At 58.8% G+C, this 20151-nt stretch overlaps 1 protein-coding gene across 1 annotated transcript in view; it reads left to right on the top strand.

Moving 5' to 3' along the window:
* Positions 1-20151, top strand: part of col24a1 (collagen type XXIV alpha 1) — a 171288-nt gene that overhangs the window by 99978 nt on the left and 51159 nt on the right. Inside the window, exons 25-35 of the mRNA XM_078408107.1 lie at positions 769-822; positions 4570-4623; positions 6892-6945; positions 9218-9271; positions 10449-10502; positions 12455-12499; positions 12629-12670; positions 16913-16966; positions 18549-18602; positions 19451-19504; positions 20014-20067. Of these exons, the coding sequence (XP_078264233.1) occupies positions 769-822; positions 4570-4623; positions 6892-6945; positions 9218-9271; positions 10449-10502; positions 12455-12499; positions 12629-12670; positions 16913-16966; positions 18549-18602; positions 19451-19504; positions 20014-20067 (573 nt within the window). The remainder of the gene's footprint in view (positions 1-768; positions 823-4569; positions 4624-6891; positions 6946-9217; positions 9272-10448; positions 10503-12454; positions 12500-12628; positions 12671-16912; positions 16967-18548; positions 18603-19450; positions 19505-20013; positions 20068-20151) is intronic.

Consider the following 20151-nt stretch of genomic DNA (forward strand, 5'->3'; position numbering starts at 1 on the left):
TAGCTCTACCTATTGTACAATTTGAGTAGATGGCATTTATGTACAGTATTATCTGATCTGTTTGCCAAGCATGCAAAAAGGTTTTCTCTGTACTTCGGTATAGGTGACAATAGAAAACCTGAACCAAACTATCCTCTGTGTGAAAAACGTAGCCATCAGTTCCTTTTAAATGTTCCCCTCTCACCTTAAACCTTTGCTCTCTAGTTCTTGATTTCCCTGCACTGATTTTATACACCTCTATAAGATCACCGCTCAGTCTCCTGCGCTCCAAGTAAAGTCCCAGCCTGCCCAACCTCTCCCTGTAGCTCCCTGCCCTCGAGTCCTGGCAACATCCTTGTACATCTTCCCTGCGACCTTCCATGCGCACGTTGATGCCTGGGGGTAGCTCCAGCTGGTGGAAAGCAGGTGACCCACACCCTCAATAAAAGGCAGCCCGAGTGGGATGAAGACCAATGGGAGAGTCTAGGACCAGAGGCCACAGCCTCAGAATTAAAGGAAGTTCTTTTAGGAAGGAGATGGATAGATTGTTGATTAGTAAGGGTGTCAGGGGTTCTGGGGAGAAGGCAGGAGAATGGGGTTGAGAGGGAGAGAGCGATCAGCTGATAGAACAGCTCGATGGGCTGAATGGCCTAATTGTGCACCTTATGAAGGTAGAGCTGGGTGTGATGGCTGTAACTGAGCGATGTGCAGCTGTCAGCTTGCTGCCTGGAGATGCCGTGATTCTCACTTGTCTGCACAGCTCCAGATGACATGTCTGTCTGTTCACAGAGTCCCGCAGGGCTGCCTGGACCCAGGGGGGGCCCTGGCATTCCCGGAGAAAAGGTAAAGCTCTTCAACTTTCACTCACTCAATTCTTCAGATAGTTCTCCGTCTATGCAACATGTTACAAGGAACTGCAGATGCTGGCTTACAAACAAAAAGGCACAGAGTGCTGGAGTAACTCAGCGGGTCAGGCAGCATCACTGGAGAACATGGATAGGTGACGTTTCACACAGTGCTGGTGTAACTCAGCGGGTCAGGCAGCATCTGTGGAGAACATGGATAGGTGACGTTTCGGGTCAGGACCCTTCTTCAAACTCCAGAAGGGTTGCAGAGTCTTGCTGCTGCAATGGCCTCCTCCTGCACCTATTTTCTATGTTTCCATGTTTCTATGTTTCTATACGGGACAGTTGGCAACCCTATTTCCTAACCATTTGTAAATCAACACATGACTATGTGAGGGTGGTGTGTTTCAATCACATAGCACAGAAACAGACCCTTCGGCCCTTCATCCATGCTGACCAAGATGCCCCATCTAAGCGAGCCACATTTGCCCATGTTTAGTCCATATCCCCCCAAAACTTTCCTATCCATGTACAAGTCCAACAAGTGTTGTGAATGTAAGCAAGTCTGAGTCAGCATGGATTTATGAAGGGGAAATCATGCTTGACTAATCTGCTGGAATTGTTTGAGGATGTAACAAGTAGAGTGGATAAGGGAGAGCCAGTAGATGTGATGTATCTGGACTTTCAAAAGCCTTTGACAAGATCCCACACAAGAGATTAGTGGGCAAAATTAGAGCACATGGTATTGGGGGTAGGGTGTTAACGTGGATAGAGAACTGGTTGGCAGACAGGAAGCAAAGAGTAGGAATTAACAGGTCCTTTTCAGAATGGCAGGCAGTGACTAGTGGATTGCCGCAACCCCAGTTATTTACAATATATATTGACGATTTAGACGAAGGAATTAAATGTAACATCTCCAAGTTTGCAGACGACACAAGGCTGGGTGGCAGTGTGAGCTGCGATGAGGATGCTAGGAGGCTGCAGGATGACTTGGATAGGTTGGGTGAGTGGGCAGATGCGTGGCAGATGCAGATAAATGTGAGGTTGTCCACTTTGGTGGCAAGAACAAGAAGGCAGATTATTATCCCAATGGTGTCAGATTAGGAGAAGGGGAGGTGCAACGAGACCTGGGTGTCCCAGTACATTAGTCACTGATAGTAAGCATGCAGGTACAACAGGCAGTGAAGAAAGCTAATGGCATGTTGGCCTTCATTGCGAGAGGATTTGAGTATAGGAGCAAGGAGGTCCAACTGCAGTTGTACATGGCCCTGGTGAGACCACATCTGGAGTACTGTGTGCAGTTGTACAGGGCCCTGGTGAGACCACATCTGGAGTATTGTGTGCAGTTTTGGTTTCCTAATTTGAGGAAGGACATTCTTGCTGTTGAGTGCGGCGTAGGTTCACCAGGTTAATTCCCGGGATGGCGGGACTGTCATATGATGAAAGGATGGATCAACTGGGCTGATATACACTGGAATTTTGAATGAGGGGGGATCTTATAGAAACATATAAAATTCTTAAGGGATTGGACAGGGTAGATGCAGGAAACATGTTCCCGATGTTGGGGGAGTCCAGAACCAGGGGTCACAGTTTAAGAATATGGAATAGACCATTTAGGACTGAGGTGAGGAAAAACCTTTTCACCCTGAGAGTTGTGAATCTGTGGAATTCTCTGCCACAGAAGGCAGTGGAGGCCAATTCACTGGACATATTCAAGAGAGAGTTAGATATTGCTCTTAGGGCTAACGGAATCAAAGGATATGGGGGAAAAGCAGGAACGGGGCACTGATTGTGGATGATCAGCGGTGATCATATTGAATGAATAAATACCTTTGATTTGACCCAGCATCTGCAGTTATTTTCGTACATATTGAATAGTGGTGCTGGCTTGAAGGGCTGAATGGCCTCCTCCTGCACCTATTGTCTATATTTCTAGTCCCTGCCTCAGCTCCTGCTCTGCCAGCATGGCGTGGAACTGGCTGCCAGAGGAGGTGGTGGAGTCAGACACAATCACTGTGTTTCACAGACATTTAGACAGCCAGTGAAATGGGTGAGGTACAGAGGGATAATGTGGGGAAATGGGGTCAAAATAGATCAGCATGGGCATGGTAGGCCGAAGGGCCTGTTTCTGTGCTGGATTTGTCATGGTTTGAAGCTCCAAACTCAACAAGAGCTGTCTGTTCACAGGTGAGTGGGAATGGAAAGTAGCCCCAGGCGAGATTCTTCACATTCTTCACATCGCCCAGTCTGTGAGACAACTCACCGTGGTGGGAGCACCACAGCCTATAGTCATACAGCACAGAAACAGGCCCTTCAGCCCAGCGCATCTATGCCAACCAACATGCTGCATCTAAACTGGTCCCATGTGTCCGCATTTGGTCCATATCCCTGTAAACCTTTCCCATCTATGTACCTGTCCAAATGTTGTCTTTGTACCATGTTTTAATTTGTCCCATGTGCAATGCACAGTGAAATACTCCAGTCGAGTACGGCCATACCTAAGCACATCCCCGATTCGCAAAGTGTACAGAAATAGTCCACTGAGCCTGCATGCAAGAGGCTCCATGTTTTGGCACCAGGTTCAGAGTCCAGTCTGCGCTCCAGTTGTTATGAGTGGTGCGAGCCCCAGGCTGCTGCAAGGCCTGCCCCAGGCGAGCCCCAGGCTGCTGCAAGGCCTGCCCCAGGCGAGCCCCAGGCTGCTGCAAGGCCTGCCCCAGGCAAGCCCCAGGCTGCTGCAAGGCCTGCCCCAGGTGAGCCCCAGGCTGCTGCAAGGCCTGCCCCAGGTGAGCCCCAGGCTGCTGCAAGGCCTGCCCCAGGTGAGCCCCAGGCTGCTGCAAGGCCTGCCCCAGGCGAGCCCCAGGCTGCTGTAGGGCCTGCCCCAGGTGAGCCCCAGGCTGCTGCAAGGCCTGCCCCAGGCGAGCCCCAGGCTGCTGTAGGGCCTGCCCCAGGCGAGCCCCAGGCTGCTGCAAGGCCTGCCCCAGGCGAGCCCCAGGCTGCTGCAAGGCCTGCCCCAGGCGAGCCCCAGGCTGCTGCAAGGCCTGCCCCAGGTGAGCCGCAGGCTGCTGCAGGGCCTGCAGCCGTTGCCTTCCTTGGATGTGTGAATCGACCCTCTCCTTTCCTCGCCCGTTCACCCTTGTACCCCGAGGCACCCTCTGCAGCTGACCTTGAGGGCCCAGTAGGTCTAGGGTTGCCAACTGTCCCGCATTAGCCGGGACATCCCGTATTTTGGGCTAAATTGGTTTGTCCCGTACGGGACCGCCCTTGTCCCGTATTAGGCCTGGACGGCGCTGTAGGCCCAGACACCGGAGGCCTGGATACTGTAGGCCCCGACGCTGTAGGTCCCAATAGTTTAGGTTTCCGACAGTTTAGCTCTGGACAGTCTAGGTCCAGAGGCCCGGACACCGCCGAACAGAGGTTGCGTAGCAACCTGCCTCCCGGCCCGGGCGGCCGCCATTGGTGGAGCGGGAGCACATGGCCGCTGGCTGGGTGAGGTCATGTGGGGCGCGGGGCGGTGACGTCACCTTGTCCCGTATTTGGGAGTGAGGAAGTTGGCACCCCTAAGTGGGCCAGACCCGGGCCCCTCTCCAGAAATGGTGTGGAGTTAACTTTGAGAAGATGGAAGTGCAGATATTTAATTGCTAAATTGCATAATTGCTGCCCGATAGATTGAGGGAGAGATGGAGAGATTTGTTCGTGTGCAGGTACTTGGGTGAGCCGCTGGTTAATCTGCTGCTTTCCATTGCAGGGAGATCGAGGAGAACCTGGGCCGTTGGGCCTACCTGGCGAGAAGGGATCCAGGGTAAGCTGCCAGTTCATCTTCACAGTCACAGCAGCAGAATTCGGCCCATCAAGTCTACTCCACCATTCAATCACGGCTGATCTCTCTCTCCCTCCTAACCCCATTCTCCTGCCTTCTCCCCATAACCCCTGACACCCGCACTGATCAACAATCTATCTATCTCTGCCTTAAATATATCCACTGACTTGTGGCCTCCACAGCCGTCTGTGGCAAAGAATCCCACAGATTCACCACCCTCTGGCTAAAGAAATTCCTCCTCGTCTCCTTCCTAAAGATACGTTCTTTTAATTCTGAGGCTGTGCCCTCTGGTCCTAGACTCTCCCACTGGTGGAAACATCCTCTCCACATCCACTCTATCCAGGCCGCTCACTATTCTGTACGTTTCAATGAGGTCCCCCCTCATCCTTCTAAACTCCAGTGAGTACAGGCCCAGTGCCATTAAACGCTCAACATAGGTTAACCCACTCATTCCTGGGATCGTTCTTATAAACCTCCTCTGGACCCTCTCCAGAGCCAGCACATCCTTCCTCAGATATGGGGCCCAAAACTGCTCACAATACTCCACATGGGGTCTGACCAGAGCCTCAACATTACATCCCTGTTTGTATAGTCATAGAGTCATACAGCATGGAAACAGGCCCTTCAGCCCACCAGCACGCTCCATGGTCCTACTAACCAATGGAGCAATGCCGCAGGCTACTGCTGTGCTGCCCACTCTCCATCTCTTTGGAGATCGGCACGGTGGCGCAGCGGTAGAGTTGCTGCCTTACAGCGTTTACAGCGCCAGAGACCCAGGTTCCATCCCGACTACGGGTGCTGTCTGTACGGAGCTTGGACATTCTCCCTGTGACCACATGGGTTTTCTCCGAGATCTTTGGTTTCCTCCCACACTCCAGGTTTGTAGGTGAATTGGCTTGGTATAAATGTAAATTGTCCCTAGTTTGCGTAGGATAGTGTTAGTGTGCGGGGATCGCTGGGCGGTGCGGACTCGGTGGGCCAAAGGGCCTGTTTCTGAGCTGTATCTCTAAACTAAACTAAAAATCTCTTTTAGGTAGACACAAAATGCTGGAGTAACTCAGCGGGTCAGGCAGCATCTCTGGAGAGAAGGAATGGGTGACATTTTGGATCGAGACCCTTCTTCAGACTGATGTCAGGGGAAAGGTCTCGACCCGAAACATCACCCATTCCTTCTCTCCAGAGATGCTGCCTGACCCACGGAGTTACTCCAGCGTTTTGTGTCTACCTTTGATTTTAACCAGCATCTGAAGTTCTTTTCCCATAAAAATCTCTCTTTTTGTATATTCCCTCCTGTAACTGCACGAGTTCCCCAAACCAACACCAGACCTTTGCTGATAATAATCTCCTGTTAACTGGCTCTCACGTTTTTCCATGAATGAACAGAGTGAAATTCTCTTTGTTGAAGTCACGGGTCAAATTAAATGCTGAATGCTTGCTCTAAAATTGTGATCAGATGTTCAGACTATTAAATTCCCCTGACTGGCTGGAAGTGCTCCAGCTTCCAACCTCATTCGTGAGGGTCCTGTGCACGTGATCCTCACGTGATTATTCCGTGTTGGAGATGGGTTTGCTGGGATTGCTCGGCCCGATCGCTGGCTACTGGCAGTATCTGTGCGTGGCTTCCACTAGGATTGCCAACGTCCTCACTCACAAATACGGGACAAGGTGACGTCACCGCCCCGCGCCCCACGTGACCTCACCCAGCCAGCGGCCACGTGCTCCCGCCGCACCAATGGTGGCTGCCCGGGCCATGAGGCGGGTTGCTACGCAACCTCCAATAGACAGTGTCCGGGACTACAGTGGCCCCGGGGCTACAGCGCCCAGGCCTACAGCGCCCAGGCCTACAGCGTCCAAGCCTACAGTGTCCGGGCCTACAGTGTCCGGGCCTTCAGTGTCGGGGCCTTCAGCGTCCGGGCCTACAGCGCCTTCCGGGCCTAATACGGGACAAGGGCGGTCCCGTATGGGACAAATCAATTTATCCATCCCGACTGCGGGTGCCGTCTGTACAGAGTTTGTACGTTCTCTCCGTGACCTGCGTGGGTTTTCTCCGAGATCTTCGGTTCCCTCCCACACTCCAAAGACGTGCAGGTTTGTTGGGTAATTGGCTTGGTAAATGTAAAAATTGTCCCTAGTGGGTGTGGGATAGTGTTAGTGTGCGGGGATCGCTGGTCGGCGCGGACCCAGTGGGCCGAAGGGCCTGTTTCCTCGCTCTGTCTCTAAACTCTAAACTCATTGTGTTTGCTTCGCCAGGGTTACATGGGGTCACCAGGAGTGTCCGGACCTGTCGGCCCAGACGGGCAAGCCGTGAGTAAAACCTCCCATGTGTTTCCCTTTGTAACAGGTAACCCCACACCCCTCACCCTCATATTTACCAGATAATAGTAGCAGCAGCAGGCCGCTCGGCCCATCAAGCCTGTCCTGGCATTCAACATGACTGATCTACCCCAGGCTTCAACTCCCCCCCTGTTGGAGATCCCCACAGATTTGAATTGCATTGAGACATACAGCACAGAAGCAGGCCCTTCAGCCCATCGATTCCAGGCCGACCATTGAGCACCCGTTCACTCTAGTTCCGTGTTATCCCACTTTCCCATTCGCTCCCTGCACACCAGGGGCAATTTACAGCGGCCAATTAACTTACAAACCGCACGTCTCTGGGATGTGGGAGGAAACCGGAGCACCCGGAGAAACCAGGTCACAGGCAGAACGTACAAACTCCACATAGACAGCACCCGTAGTCAGGGTGGAACCCGGGTCTCTGGCGCTGGGAGGCAGAAACTCTTTTCCTTTGAGACGCAAGATACCTGGTTTTATCCAGAATGTTTTGAGGGAGGGAAGGGGTGGTTTAGACTTGAGACTTTAGAGACACAGCGTGGAAACAGACCCTTCAGCCCACCAAATCTGTGCTGACCAGCGATCCCTGTACACTACCACTATCCCACACACACCAGGGACAATTTACCATTTTTACAGAAGCTAATTAACCTACAAACCCGCACGTTTTTGGAGTGTGGGAGGAAACTGGAGCACCGGGAGAAAACGCAGGCAGGTCACGGGGAGAAGGTGCAAACTCCGTGCAGACAGCACCCGTAGTCAGGATGGAACCCGGGTCTCTGGCGCTGGGAGGCAGCAGCTCTACCCGCTGCACCACCGTGCCAGCCTAAACCTCTCTTTTCCATTTTTCTCCCTCCTATTCCATCTGTCTGAAGAAGGGTCTCGACCCGAAACGTCGCCCATTCCTTCTCTCCTGAGATGCTGCCTGACCTGCTGAGTTACTCCAGCATTTTGTGAACATTGATTATCTTGTTACAATGGCACCTGTCAAGGGGTGGGATATATTAGGCAGCAAGTGAACAGTCAGTTCTTGAAGTTGATGTGTTGGATGCAGGAGAAATGGGCAGGAGTAAAGACCTGAGCGACTTTGACAAGGGCCAAATTGTTATGGCCAGACGACTGGGTCAGAGCATCTCTGAAACAGCAAGGCTTGTGGGGAGCTGCTAAAGGATCTGCTGTTAATGTTTTGGTGCCAGATACCACAGGACACCTTCAGGGGTCTTGTAGAGTCCATGCCTCGGCGGGTCGGCGCTGTTTTGGCGGCACATGGAGGACCAACAGCATATTAGGCAGGTGGTCATAATGTTTTGACTCATCGGTGTAGAACGATACTACACAGGACCAGGCCCTTCAGCCCACAATACCCGTGCTGAACATGAAACCAAGACCAACCCTTATCTGCCTGCACATGATCCACATCCCTCCATTCCTGCAGATCCATGCGCCTGTCCAAAAGCCTCTTCAATGCCCCAATCATACCTGCCTCCACCACCACCCCTGGCAGCACCTTCCAGGCCCCCACCACCCCTGGCAGAACCTTCCAGGCCCCCACCCCCCCCTGGCAACACATTCCAGGCCCCCACCACCCCTGGCAGCCCCTTCCAGGCCCCCACCACCCCTGGCAGCACCTTCCAGGCCCCCACCACCCCTGGCAGCCCCTTCCAGGCCCCCACCACCCCTGGCAGCACCTTCCAGGCCCCCACCACCCCTGGCAGAACCTTCCAGGCCCCCACCACCCCTGGCAGAACCTTCCAGGCCCCCACCACCCCTGGCAGCCCCTTCCAGGCCCCCACCACCCCTGGCAGCACCTTCCAGGCCCCCACCACCCCTGGCAGAACCTTCCAGGCCCCCACCACCCCTGGCAGAACCTTCCAGGCCCCCACCCCCCCTGGCAGCACCTTCCAGGCCCCCACCACCCCTGGCAACACATTCCAGGCCCCCACCCCCCCCTGGCAACACATTCCAGGCCCCCACCCCCCCTGGCAGCACCTTCCAGGCCCCCACCACCCCTGGCAGCACCTTCCAGGCCCCCACCACCCCTGGCAGCACCTTCCAGGCCCCCACCACCCCTGGCAGAACCTTCCAGGCCCCCACCACCCCTGGCAACACATTCCAGGCCCCCACCACCCCTGGCAACACATTCCAGGCCCCCACCCCCCCTGGCAGCACCTTCCAAGCCCCCACCACCCCCTGTGTAAAATGATTCCATATTTTGATGTCAACGCCTGTATCTGCTGTGTAGGGTGCCGCTGGACAAAGAGGATCTCCTGGACTACAGGGTGTGCCAGGTAGAATGGTAAGTAAATGGTGTTCAGTGTAACACCCCTCTCCCCCATCCCTGTTCCCACATCCGGAGAATTCACCAGGATTATTCTATCTTGGATACTTTGGCATCTGTTTGCCACTAAAGTTCCTCATACAACCTCATTAAATTGGAAAAGGTACAGGTGAGATTCACCGGGATGTTACCTGGGCTTGCAGGCTACAGAGGCTTTAGATGGTTTCATTTAGTTTAGAGATACAGTGCGGAAACAAGCCCTCTGGTCCGCCGAGCCCACACTGATGCAATGTGGGCAGAGCTGTTTCCAGACCAGGCTGTCATGTATCCTGACAGGATGCTTGCTGAGGTGCATGTGTAGACGTTGGTAAGAGTGCTTGCAGACTTGCTGGGACTACCTTGGTCTTCCGAGGAAGTGGAAGGTTGGGGTGAGCTGTCTTGACCATAGGTACAGCACCAGAGGACAAGATCAAACCTGGGTCTCTGGAGCTGTGAGGCAGTGACACCAACCATCAACTCCATCTACACCTCACGCTGCCTCGGCAAGGCCAGCAGCCCAGACCATCACACAAACCAACCTCCCTCCCACCCACCATCTACACCTCGCGCTGCCTCGGCAAGGCCAGCAGCCCAGACCATCACACAAACCAACCTCCCTCCCACCCACCATCTATACCTCACGCTGCCTCGGCAAGGCCAGCAGCATCATCAAGGACCAGTCTCACCCCGGTCACTCCCTCTTCTCCCCTCTCCCATCAGGCAAGAGGTACAGAAGTGTGGGAACGCACACCTCCAGATTCTTCCCGGCTGTTATCAGGCAACTGAACCATCCCACCACAACCAGAGAGCAGTCCTGAACTACTATCTACCTCATAGGAGACCCTCGGACTATCTTTAATCGGACTTTGCTGGACTTTATCTTGCACTAAACGTTATTCCCGTTATCCTGTACCTGAACACTGTTGATTGTAATCATATATAGTCCTTCCACTGACCGGATAGCGCGCAGCACAAATGTTTTCCACTGTATCTTGCTCGGTACACGTGACCACAGTTGCAGCACTGTGCCGCCCGTTGGGAGTGCTGGGGAGATGCCAATGGTTGGAACACCGACCCAGCCTCTCGGTGGCACGGTGCTCAGAGACCCCCGAGCCGAGGGAGCACAATCTCACGTTCTTTCCTGTGATGTTTCTAGGGACCAAGAGGCCTGGACGCATTACCCGGGGAACAAGGACCTCCAGGTAAAAAGGTAATTATTTACTTTGTGATGTGAGGCAGGGGAGGTCCAGAAAGGCCAACTCATGCCCACTTGATGTTCACCAAATCAGTCTCCGCATTGAGTCTCCCGGCAGCAAGAAGATGGAGCCCAGGAGGATATCTTGGCAATAATGATACCCCCTCTTATCTGGAACATTCTGAGGGAGGGAAGGGGAGGTTTCAACTTTAGACTTCAGAGATATAGTGTGGAAACAGCCCCTTGGGTCCACCGAGCCCGTGTCAACCAGCGATCACCCCACACACTAACACTATTCTACACACACTCGGGACAATTTACAATTGTACCAAGCCAATTAACCTACAAACCTGTCCGTCTTTGGAGTGTGGGAGGAAACCGGAGCACCCGGAGAAAACCCACGCTGTCACGGGGAGAACGTACAAACTCCATACAGACAGCACCCGTGGTCAGGATCGAACCCGGGTCTGTGGCGCTTTGAGGCAGCAGCTCTACCCGCTGCGCCACCGTGCCGCCCTGAGGTTGAGGCTAATCAGGAAGCTGGTGGTTCCAGCAAATTGACCAACACCTGGTCATAGCCTCTGTGCCTCAGTGATTCAAGAGCAAGACCAAACATTAGTTCAATGGTGTGAGAGTAGAACATTATTAACATTGAATACAAACACAAGAAATAAGAAGGGTCAGACAGCATCTCTGGAGAAAAGGAATGGGTGATGTTTTGGGTCAAGGCCCTTCAGGGAGAGGAAAACAAGAGATGTAGTCAGTGATATAGAGAGATACAGAACAAATTCATGAAAGATATGCATAACAATAACCATGATCAAGGAAATGGTCCATTGTTAGCTGTGGGCAAGGTGAAAACGAGTTACAGACAACGAGACTCGACAAGACGACAGGGAAACTAGTACAGTACTAGAGTGGGGGAGGGACGGAGGGAGAGGGGATGCAGGGGTCACTTGAAGTTAGAGAAATCAATACCTATACCACTGGGGTGTACCTATACCACTGGGGTGTACCTATACCACTGGGCTGCTCCTCCAGTTTGCATGTGGCCCCACTCTGACAATGGAGGAAGCCCAGGACAGGAAGGTTAGTGTGGGCGTGGGAGAGTGTTTAGAACGGGAGATAACGTAGGCCCAGGCAGACTGAGCGAAGGTGTTCAGCGACACGATGGCCCAGTCTACACTGGGTCTTGCCAATGTATGAGTCCACAGCAGGGGCTGAAGCTGTGGACCAGGGTTGCCAACTGTCCTGTATTGGGCCGCCCTTGTCCTGTATTGGGCCCGGGGGGACGCCTTAGGCCCTGACACCGTAGGTCCCGACATCGTAGGTCTGGACACCGTAGGTCTGGACACCGTAGGTCTCGACACCGTAGGCCTGGACACCGTAGGTCTGGACACCGTAGGTCTGGACACCGTAGGTCTCGACACCGTAGGCCTGGACACCGTAGGTCTGGACACCGTAGGTCTCGACACCGTAGGTCTCGACACCGTAGGCCTGGACACCGTAGGTCTCGACACCGTAGGTCTGGACACCGTAGGTCTCGACACCGTAGGCCTGGACGCCGTAGGTCTCGACACCGTAGGTCTGGACACCGTAGGTCTCGACACCGTAGGCCTGGACACCGTAGGTCTGGACACCGTAGGTCTCGACACCGTAGGTCCCGACATTTTAGGTTCCGACAGTTTAGGTTCCGACAGTTTAGCTCCGGACAGTCTAGGTCCGGAGGCCCAGACGCTGCCTAATGGAGGTTGCGTAGCAACCCACCTCCCGTTCCAGGCGGCCGCCATTGGTGGAGCAGGAGCACGTGGCCGCTGGCTGGGTGAGGTCACGTGGGGCGCGGGGCGGTGACGTCACCTTGTCCTGTATTTGGGAGTGAGGAAGTTGGCAACCCCTACAGTGGACACTTCCCCTCCAGGGGTGTGGTTGTGACTGTGTTGTGCTACGAGGAGTTCTTTGCCTTGCAGGGGGAGAGAGGTGAAGCGGGAACACGTGGAGACACCGGACTCATTGTAAGTGTGTGCCTTCCATCAGATCCGCCATTACCCGTGCTCGCACTCTGACCACCCTTCCCCCCTCCCCCCCCCCTCCTGGGGTTCACGCTGCCACTTCTTTAAAGCGTTTCATTTTCTGACTTGCAGGGAAAGGCTGGGAATCCAGGAGCATCGGGAGCACCAGGTCCTGTAAGTACAGCGACCCTCAGCAAGCCTGCAGTCCATCAGGGTGCATCAAGACAGTGGGACCACTCCCACAGCACGGCGCTCCCTCACCCCCACCCCCACCCCCTCCTCACCCCCCCCTCACCCCCACCCCACCCCTCCCTCACCTCCACCCCCCCCTCACCCCACCCCTCCCTCACCCCCACCCCTCCCTCACCCCACCCCTCCCTCACCCCCACCCCCACCCCACCCCCACCCCTCCCTCACCCCCACCCCTCCCTCACCCCCACCCCCACCCCCTCCTCACCCCCCCCCTCACCCCCACCCCACCCCTCCCTCACCTCCACCCCCCCCTCACCCCACCCCTCCCTCACCCTCACCCCTCCCTCACCCCCACCCCTCCCTCACCCCCACCCCTCCCTCACCCCCACCCCTCCCTCACCCCCCACCCCTCCCTCACCCCCACCCCTCCCTCACCCCCACCCCTCCCTCACCCACGCCCCTCCCTCACCCCCGCCCCCCCTCAACCCCCCCCCCTCACCCCCACCCCCCCCCCTCACCCCCACCCCTCCCTCACCCCCACCCCTCCTCACCCCCACCCCTCCCTCACCCCCGCCCCCCCTCACCCCCACCCCTCCCTCACCCACGCCCCTCCCTCACCCCCGCCCCCCCTCACCCCCACACCTCCCTCACCCCCACCCCCCCCCCCCTCACCCCCACCCCTCCCTCACCCCCACCCCTCCCTCACCCCCACCCCTCCCTCACCCCCACCCCCCCCCCCTCACCCCCACCCATCCCTCACCCCCACCCATCCCTCACCCCCACCCCACCAGTCCCTCACCCCCACCCCCCCCACTCCCCCCTCACCCCCACACCTCCCTCACCCCCACCCCACCCCCCCTCACCCCCACCCCACCCCTCCCATACCCCCACCCCACCCCTCCCTCACCCCCACCCCCCCCTCACCCCCACCCCACCCCTCCCTCACCACCGCCCCCCTCACCCCACCCCACCCCTCCCTCACCCCCACCCCACCCCTCCCTCACCCCCACCCCCCCTCACCCCCACCCCTCCCTCACCCACGCCCCTCCCTCACCCCCACCCCCCCTCACCCCTACCCCTCCCACAGTGCGGCGCTCCCTCACCCCCACCCCACCCCTCCCTCACCCCCGACCCCTCCCACAGCAGGGCACTCCCTCACCCCCACCCAACCCCTCCCCCCCTCACCCCCACCCCCCCTCACCACCGCCCCCCCTCACCCCCACTCCCCCCTCACCCCCACCCCTCCCTCACCCCCGCCCCCCTCACCCCCACCCCCCCTCACCACCGCCCCCCCACTCCCCCCTCACCCCCACCCCTCCCTCAATGCGGCGCTCCCTCACCCCCACCCCTCCCTCACCCCCACCCCCCCCCACCCCCCCTCACCCGCCCCTCCCTCACCCCAACACCCCCTCACCCCCACCCCCCCTCACCCCCCCTCCCTCACCCCCAACACCCCCTCACCCCCACCCCCCCTCACCCCCGCCCCTCCCTCACCCCCAACACCCCCTCACCCCCACCCCCCTCACCCCCCCCTCCCTCACCCCCAACACCCCCTCACCCCCACCCCCCCTCACCCCCCCCTCCCTCACCCCCACCCCTCCCTCACCCCCACCCCTCCCTCACCCCCACCCCTCCCTCACCCCCACCCCTCCCTCACCCCCACCCCTCCCTCACCCCCACCCCCCCTCACCCCCACCCCTCCCTCACCCCCACCCCTCCCTCACCCCCACCCATCCCTCACCCCCACCCATCCCTCACCCCCTCCCCCCCTCACCCCCACCCCTCCCTCACCCCCACCCCTCCCTCACCCCCACCCCTCCCTCACCCCCACCCCTCCCTCAACCCCACCCCCCCTCACCCCCACCCCTCCCTCACCCCCACCCCTCCCTCACCCCCACCCCTCCCTCACCCCCACCCCTCCCTCACCCCCACCCCCCCTCACCCCCACCCCACCCTCACCCCCACCCCCCCTCACCACCGCCCCCCTCACCCCCACTCCCCCCTCACCCCCACCCCTCCCACAGTGCAGCGCTCCCTCACCCCCACCCATCCCTCACCCCCACCCATCCCTCACCCCCACCCATCCCTCACCCCCACCCCTCCCTCACCCCCACCCCTCCCTCACCCCCACCCCTCCCACAGTGCAGCGCTCCCTCACCCCCACCCCTCCCTCACCCCCACCCCCCCTCACCCCCACCCATCCCTCACCCCCACCCATCCCTCACCCCCACCCATCCCTCACCCCCTCCCCCCCCTCACCCCCACCCATCCCTCACACCCACCCCCCCTCACCCCCGTCCCTCCCTCACCACCACCCCCCCTCACCCCCACCCCCCCCTCACCCCCACCGCCCCTGCCCCACTGCCCGTCCCCACCGCCCCTCCCCCACCGCCCCTGCCACATCACCCCTCCCCACCGCCCCTCCCCCTCCACCCCTCCCCCACCGCCCCTCCCCCTCCCCCACCGCCCCTGCCACACCGCCCCTCCCCCACTGCCCCTCCCCCACCGCCCCTCCCCACCGCCCCTCCCCCACTGCCCCTCCCCCACCGCCCCTGCCACACCGCCCCTCCCCACCGCCCCTCCCCCACCGCCCCTCCCCCACCGCCCCTGCCACATCACCCCTGCCACATCACCCCTCCCCACCGCCCCTCCCCCACCGCCCCTCCCCCACCGCCCCTCCCCCACCGCCCCTGCCACATCGCCCCTCCCCACCACCCCTCCCCCACCGCCCCTGCCACACCGCCCCTCCCCACCGCCCCTCCCCCACTGCCCCTGCCACATCTCCCCACCGCCCCTCCCCCACCGCCCCTGCCCCACCGCCCCTCCCCCACCGCCCCTCCCCCACCGCCCGTCCCCCACCGCCCCTCCCCCACCGCCCCTGCCACATCGCCCCTGCCACACCGCCCCTCCCCACCGCCCCTCCCCACCGCCCCTCCCCCACCGCCCCTCCCCCACCGACCCTGCCACACCGCCCCTCCCCACCGCCCCTCCCCACCGCCCCTCCCCCACCGCCCCTGCCCCACCGCCCCTCCCCCACCGCCCCTGCCACACCGCCCCTCCCCCTCCCCCACCGCCCCTGCCACACCGCCCCTCCCCCACTGCCCCTCCCCCACCGCCCCTCCCCACCGCCCCTCCCCCACTGCCCCTCCCCCACCGCCCCTGCCACACCGCCCCTCCCCCACTGCCCCTCCCCCACCGCCCCTCCCCACCGCCCCTCCCCCACTGCCCCTCCCCCACCACCCCGCCACACCGCCCCTCCCCACCGCCCCTCCCCCACCGCCCCTCCCCCACCGCCCCTCCCCCACCGCCCCAGCCACATCACCCCTCCCCACCGCCCCTCCCCCACCGCCCCTCCCCCACCGCCCCTGCCACATCGCCCCTCCCCACCACCCCTCCCCCACCGTCCCTCCCCCACCGCCCCTGCCACACCGCCCCTCCCCCACCGCCCCTCCCCCACCGCCCCTGCCACACCGCCCCTCCCCACCGCCCCTCCCCCACTGCCCCTGCCACATCGCCCCTCCCCACCGCCCCTCCCCCACCGCCCCTGCCCCACCGCCCCTCCCCCACCGCCCCTGCCACATCGCCCCTGCCACACCGCCCCTCCCCCACCGCCCCTCCCCCACCGCCCCTCCCCCACCGTCCCTGCCACACCGCCCCTCCCCACCGCCCCTCCCCCTCCGCCCCTGCCCCACCGCCCCTCCCCCACCGCCCCTGCCACACCGCCCCTGCCACACCGCCCCTGCCACACCGCCCCTGCCACACCGCCCCTGCCACACCGCCCCTCCCCCACTGCCCCTCCCCCACCCACCTTCCCCACCGCCCCTCCCCCACTTCCCCTCCCCCACCGCCCCTGCTACACCGCCCCTCCCCACCGCCCCACCGCCCCTCCCCCACCGCCCCTCCCCCACCGCCCCTGCCCCACCGCCCCTCCCCCACCGCCCCTCCCCACCGCCCCTCCCCCACCGCCCCTCCCCCACCGCCCCTCCTCCACTGCCCCTCCCCCACCGCCCCTCCCCCACCGCCCCTCCCCCACCGCCCCTCCCCCACTGCCCCTCCCCCACCGCCCCTCCCCCACCGCCCCTCCCCCACCGCCCCTCCCCCACCTCCCCTTCCCCACCTCCCCTCCCCCTTTTCCCCATGGTCATTCCACCTCGTATGTTGTGCTGGGTGGATGCTGGGCCAGGCCATCGGGATTCCTTGACTCCACCGTGCTCTCTCTTGCAGCGATTGGGTGGGCCTCCTGGCAACAGCGGAGACGTGGGACCGAACGGCCTTCCAGTTGAGTTTAAAAATTATTTAATAAAGAGGAACTGCAGATGCCAGTATATACCAGAAATAGACACAACTCAGCAAGTCTGACAGCACCTCTGCAGAACATGAATAGGTGATGTTTTGGGGCAAAAGTAAAGAGTATTTAACGGTCGTGTGTCTCAGAGAGAACAATGACATTCTCACTTGCAGCAGCTCAACACAATATGTAAACACAGTGCACTGTAGACAATAGAATAAACAGGAGAGAAATGTTCAGTGTGTGTGTATGTACGTATACATATACAGGTGCTCCACGGGGAGACTGTACGGAGTTTGTACCTTCTCCCCGTCACCTGCGTGGGTTTTCTCCGGGTGCTCCAGTTATGTTCCGATAAACCCATCGTAAATCGAAAATATCATAAGTCGAAAACGCATATCGCAAAATCAAAATCCAAAATCCGAGTACGGTTTCTACTGAATGTGTATTACTTTTGTGCCATCGTAAAGTCGAATTATCGTGAGTCAAAGCATCGTAAGTCGAAGAGCATCTGTGTGTATATATTATATATATACATACGCACACATGGGGTGGAGGGTGGGGATCTCAAAGAAGGTTCACATGGCAATTTGTGGTGGGTCTCTGGGATGTGGTAACAATTAATGGGGGAGACATTTAGACAGGCACATGGCCAGGCAGGTGTAGGAGGGACATCGACATTGTGCAGGTGAATGAACAGTCGAAAGTAGCATCGCAGCTGGCACAGGCATGATGGCTAGGGTTGCCAACTTCCTCACTCCCAAATAAGGGACAAAGGGTTACGTCACCGCCCCGCGCCCCACGTGACCTCACCCAGCCAGCGGCCACGTGCACCCGCTCCACCAATGGCGGCCACCCGATCCGGGAGGCGGGTTGCTATGCAACCTCTGTTAGGTGGTGCCCGGGCCTCCAGACCTACACTGCCCAGGCCTACACTGCCTGGGCCTACACTCCCCGGGCCAATAGACAATAGACAATAGACAATAGGTGCAGGAGTAGGCCATTCAGCCCTTCGAGCCAGCACCGCCATTCAATGCGATCATGGCTGATCACTCTCAATCAGTACCCCGTTCCTGCCTTCTCCCCATACCCCCTCACTCCGCTATCCTTAAGAGCTCTATCCAGCTCTCTCTTGAAAGCATCCACTGCCCGGGCCTATGCTGCCTGGGCCTACACTGTCCGGGCCTACACTGCTCGGGCCTACACTGCCCGGGCCTACACTGTCCGGGCCTACACTGTCCGGGCCTACACTGTCCGGGCCTACACTGTCCGGGCCTACACTGTCCGGGCCTACACTGTCCGGGACTGCTGCAGCTCCCGGGCTCCAGTGTCTGGGCCTACAGCAGCCTCCGGGCCTAATACAGGGCAAGGGCGCTCCCGTATGGGACAAACCAATTTAGCCCAAAATACGGGATGTCCCAGCTAACACGGGACAGTTGGCAACCCTAATGACGGACCAAATGGCCTGCTGTACTGTTCCTTGTCTATGTTTACGGCTATGTTTACCCCACACAAGTGCTGGGGTTGCCTCCAGTTTGAGCCGGGCCTTTAACCAGTGCTTTCTTTGTGCAGGGACCGCGGGGCCTGGATGGTGAGGTGGGCTCTTCAGGGGACATTGGTGCTGAGGTATATGTCTCTGTATTTTGATTCAATCATTCAATGATACTTTATTGTCACAAGCACCTGTGTGCAGTCAGATGCGTGGTTTTGTTTACAACCCATAAAATCGCGCAGCCGACTTCACCCAGGCAAAGTGACACCCATGTTCATCAAAGGGACAGCATGTTAATGCAGCGGGTAGAGCAGCTGCCTCACAGCGCCAGAGACCCGGGTTCCATCCTGACCACGGGCGCTGTCTGTACGGAGTTTGTACGTTCTCCCCGTGACCTGCGTGGGTTTTCTCCGGGTGCTCCGGTTTCCTCCCACACTCCAAACACGTGCAGGTTTGTAGGTTAATTGGCTTTAGTAAAGATTGTAAATTGTCCCCAGTGTGTGTAGAATCGTGTTAGTGTGCGGGGTGATCGCTGGTCGGCACGGACTCAATGCGCCGAAGGTCCTGTTTCCTGTTGCTGCCTGGGCCTATGCTGCCTGGGCCTACACTGTCCGGGCCTACAGGCATGATGGCTAGGATGCCGAAGGTCCTGTTTCCTGTTGCTGCCTGGCCTATGCTGCCTGGGCCTACACTGTCCGGGCCTACAGGCATGATGGCTAGGATGCCGAAGGTCCTGTTTCCTGTTGCTGTCTGGCCTATGCTGCCTGGGCCTACACTGTCTGGGCCTACAGGCATGATGGCTAGGACGCCGAAGGTCCTGTTTCCGTATCTCTGAACTAAACTCAGGTGGACAGAGTGCCATCACACTCCTGGCTGAGCCCTGTAGGTGGTGGGCAGGCACTGGGGAGCTGCAGGGAGTTCTCTGATGTTACTATGTGGAATTACATTGCACTATGAAGAGGTTGCTTTGTTTATTACGCAGGGACTTTCTGGGTCGGAAGGAGAAGCAGGTCACCAAGGAGAGCCCGGATCAAAGGTAGGAGTGGATCTGAGTAAACCCAGCCCGGGCTAACCCATAAACTACGAGTGTACAGTCTCCTGATGATCACCAAATATCCACACCCAAAACATCACATCCATGTTCTCCACAGATGCTGCCTGACCCCCTGAGTTACTCCAGCACTCTGTGAAACGTCACCTATCCATGTTCCCCAGAGATGCTGCCTGACCCACTGAGTTACTCCAGCACTCAGTGTCAGCCTCATTGCACCCAGCATGTTTGACTTTGCACTAATTGTCAGGGTGAATGAACTCGAATGGGAGCTGAATACCATGCCACATGTACAGCGTGTTCAGCCAAAGTTAGCTTCACCCAGGTGCATCAAATAATCAGAATGCGTCGAAACTTGTGATTAATTCTGAGAAGTGAACACTTGGCAAAGGTGTCAAAAGCTCTGCATGAATGACTTAGAAACTGAACAAAATTCAACCGATTTCTTCTTGTGTGGTGCAATGTTAATCTTAAGTTTTTTTGGATGGTCACAGGGTGAAATTGGTCCGCGTGGCGATGAGGGGGGAGCGGGACAGAGTGGAGCAAGGGTGAGTTACACGTGAGGCAGCCATGCCCCGACGGGCAGTGTGGTGTGTGACAGTGACTGGCTTACAGTGAGGGGCAGGGTGGTG

Source organism: Rhinoraja longicauda, chromosome 11, assembly GCF_053455715.1.
Source record: "Rhinoraja longicauda isolate Sanriku21f chromosome 11, sRhiLon1.1, whole genome shotgun sequence".
NCBI lineage: Eukaryota > Metazoa > Chordata > Chondrichthyes > Rajiformes > Arhynchobatidae > Rhinoraja > Rhinoraja longicauda.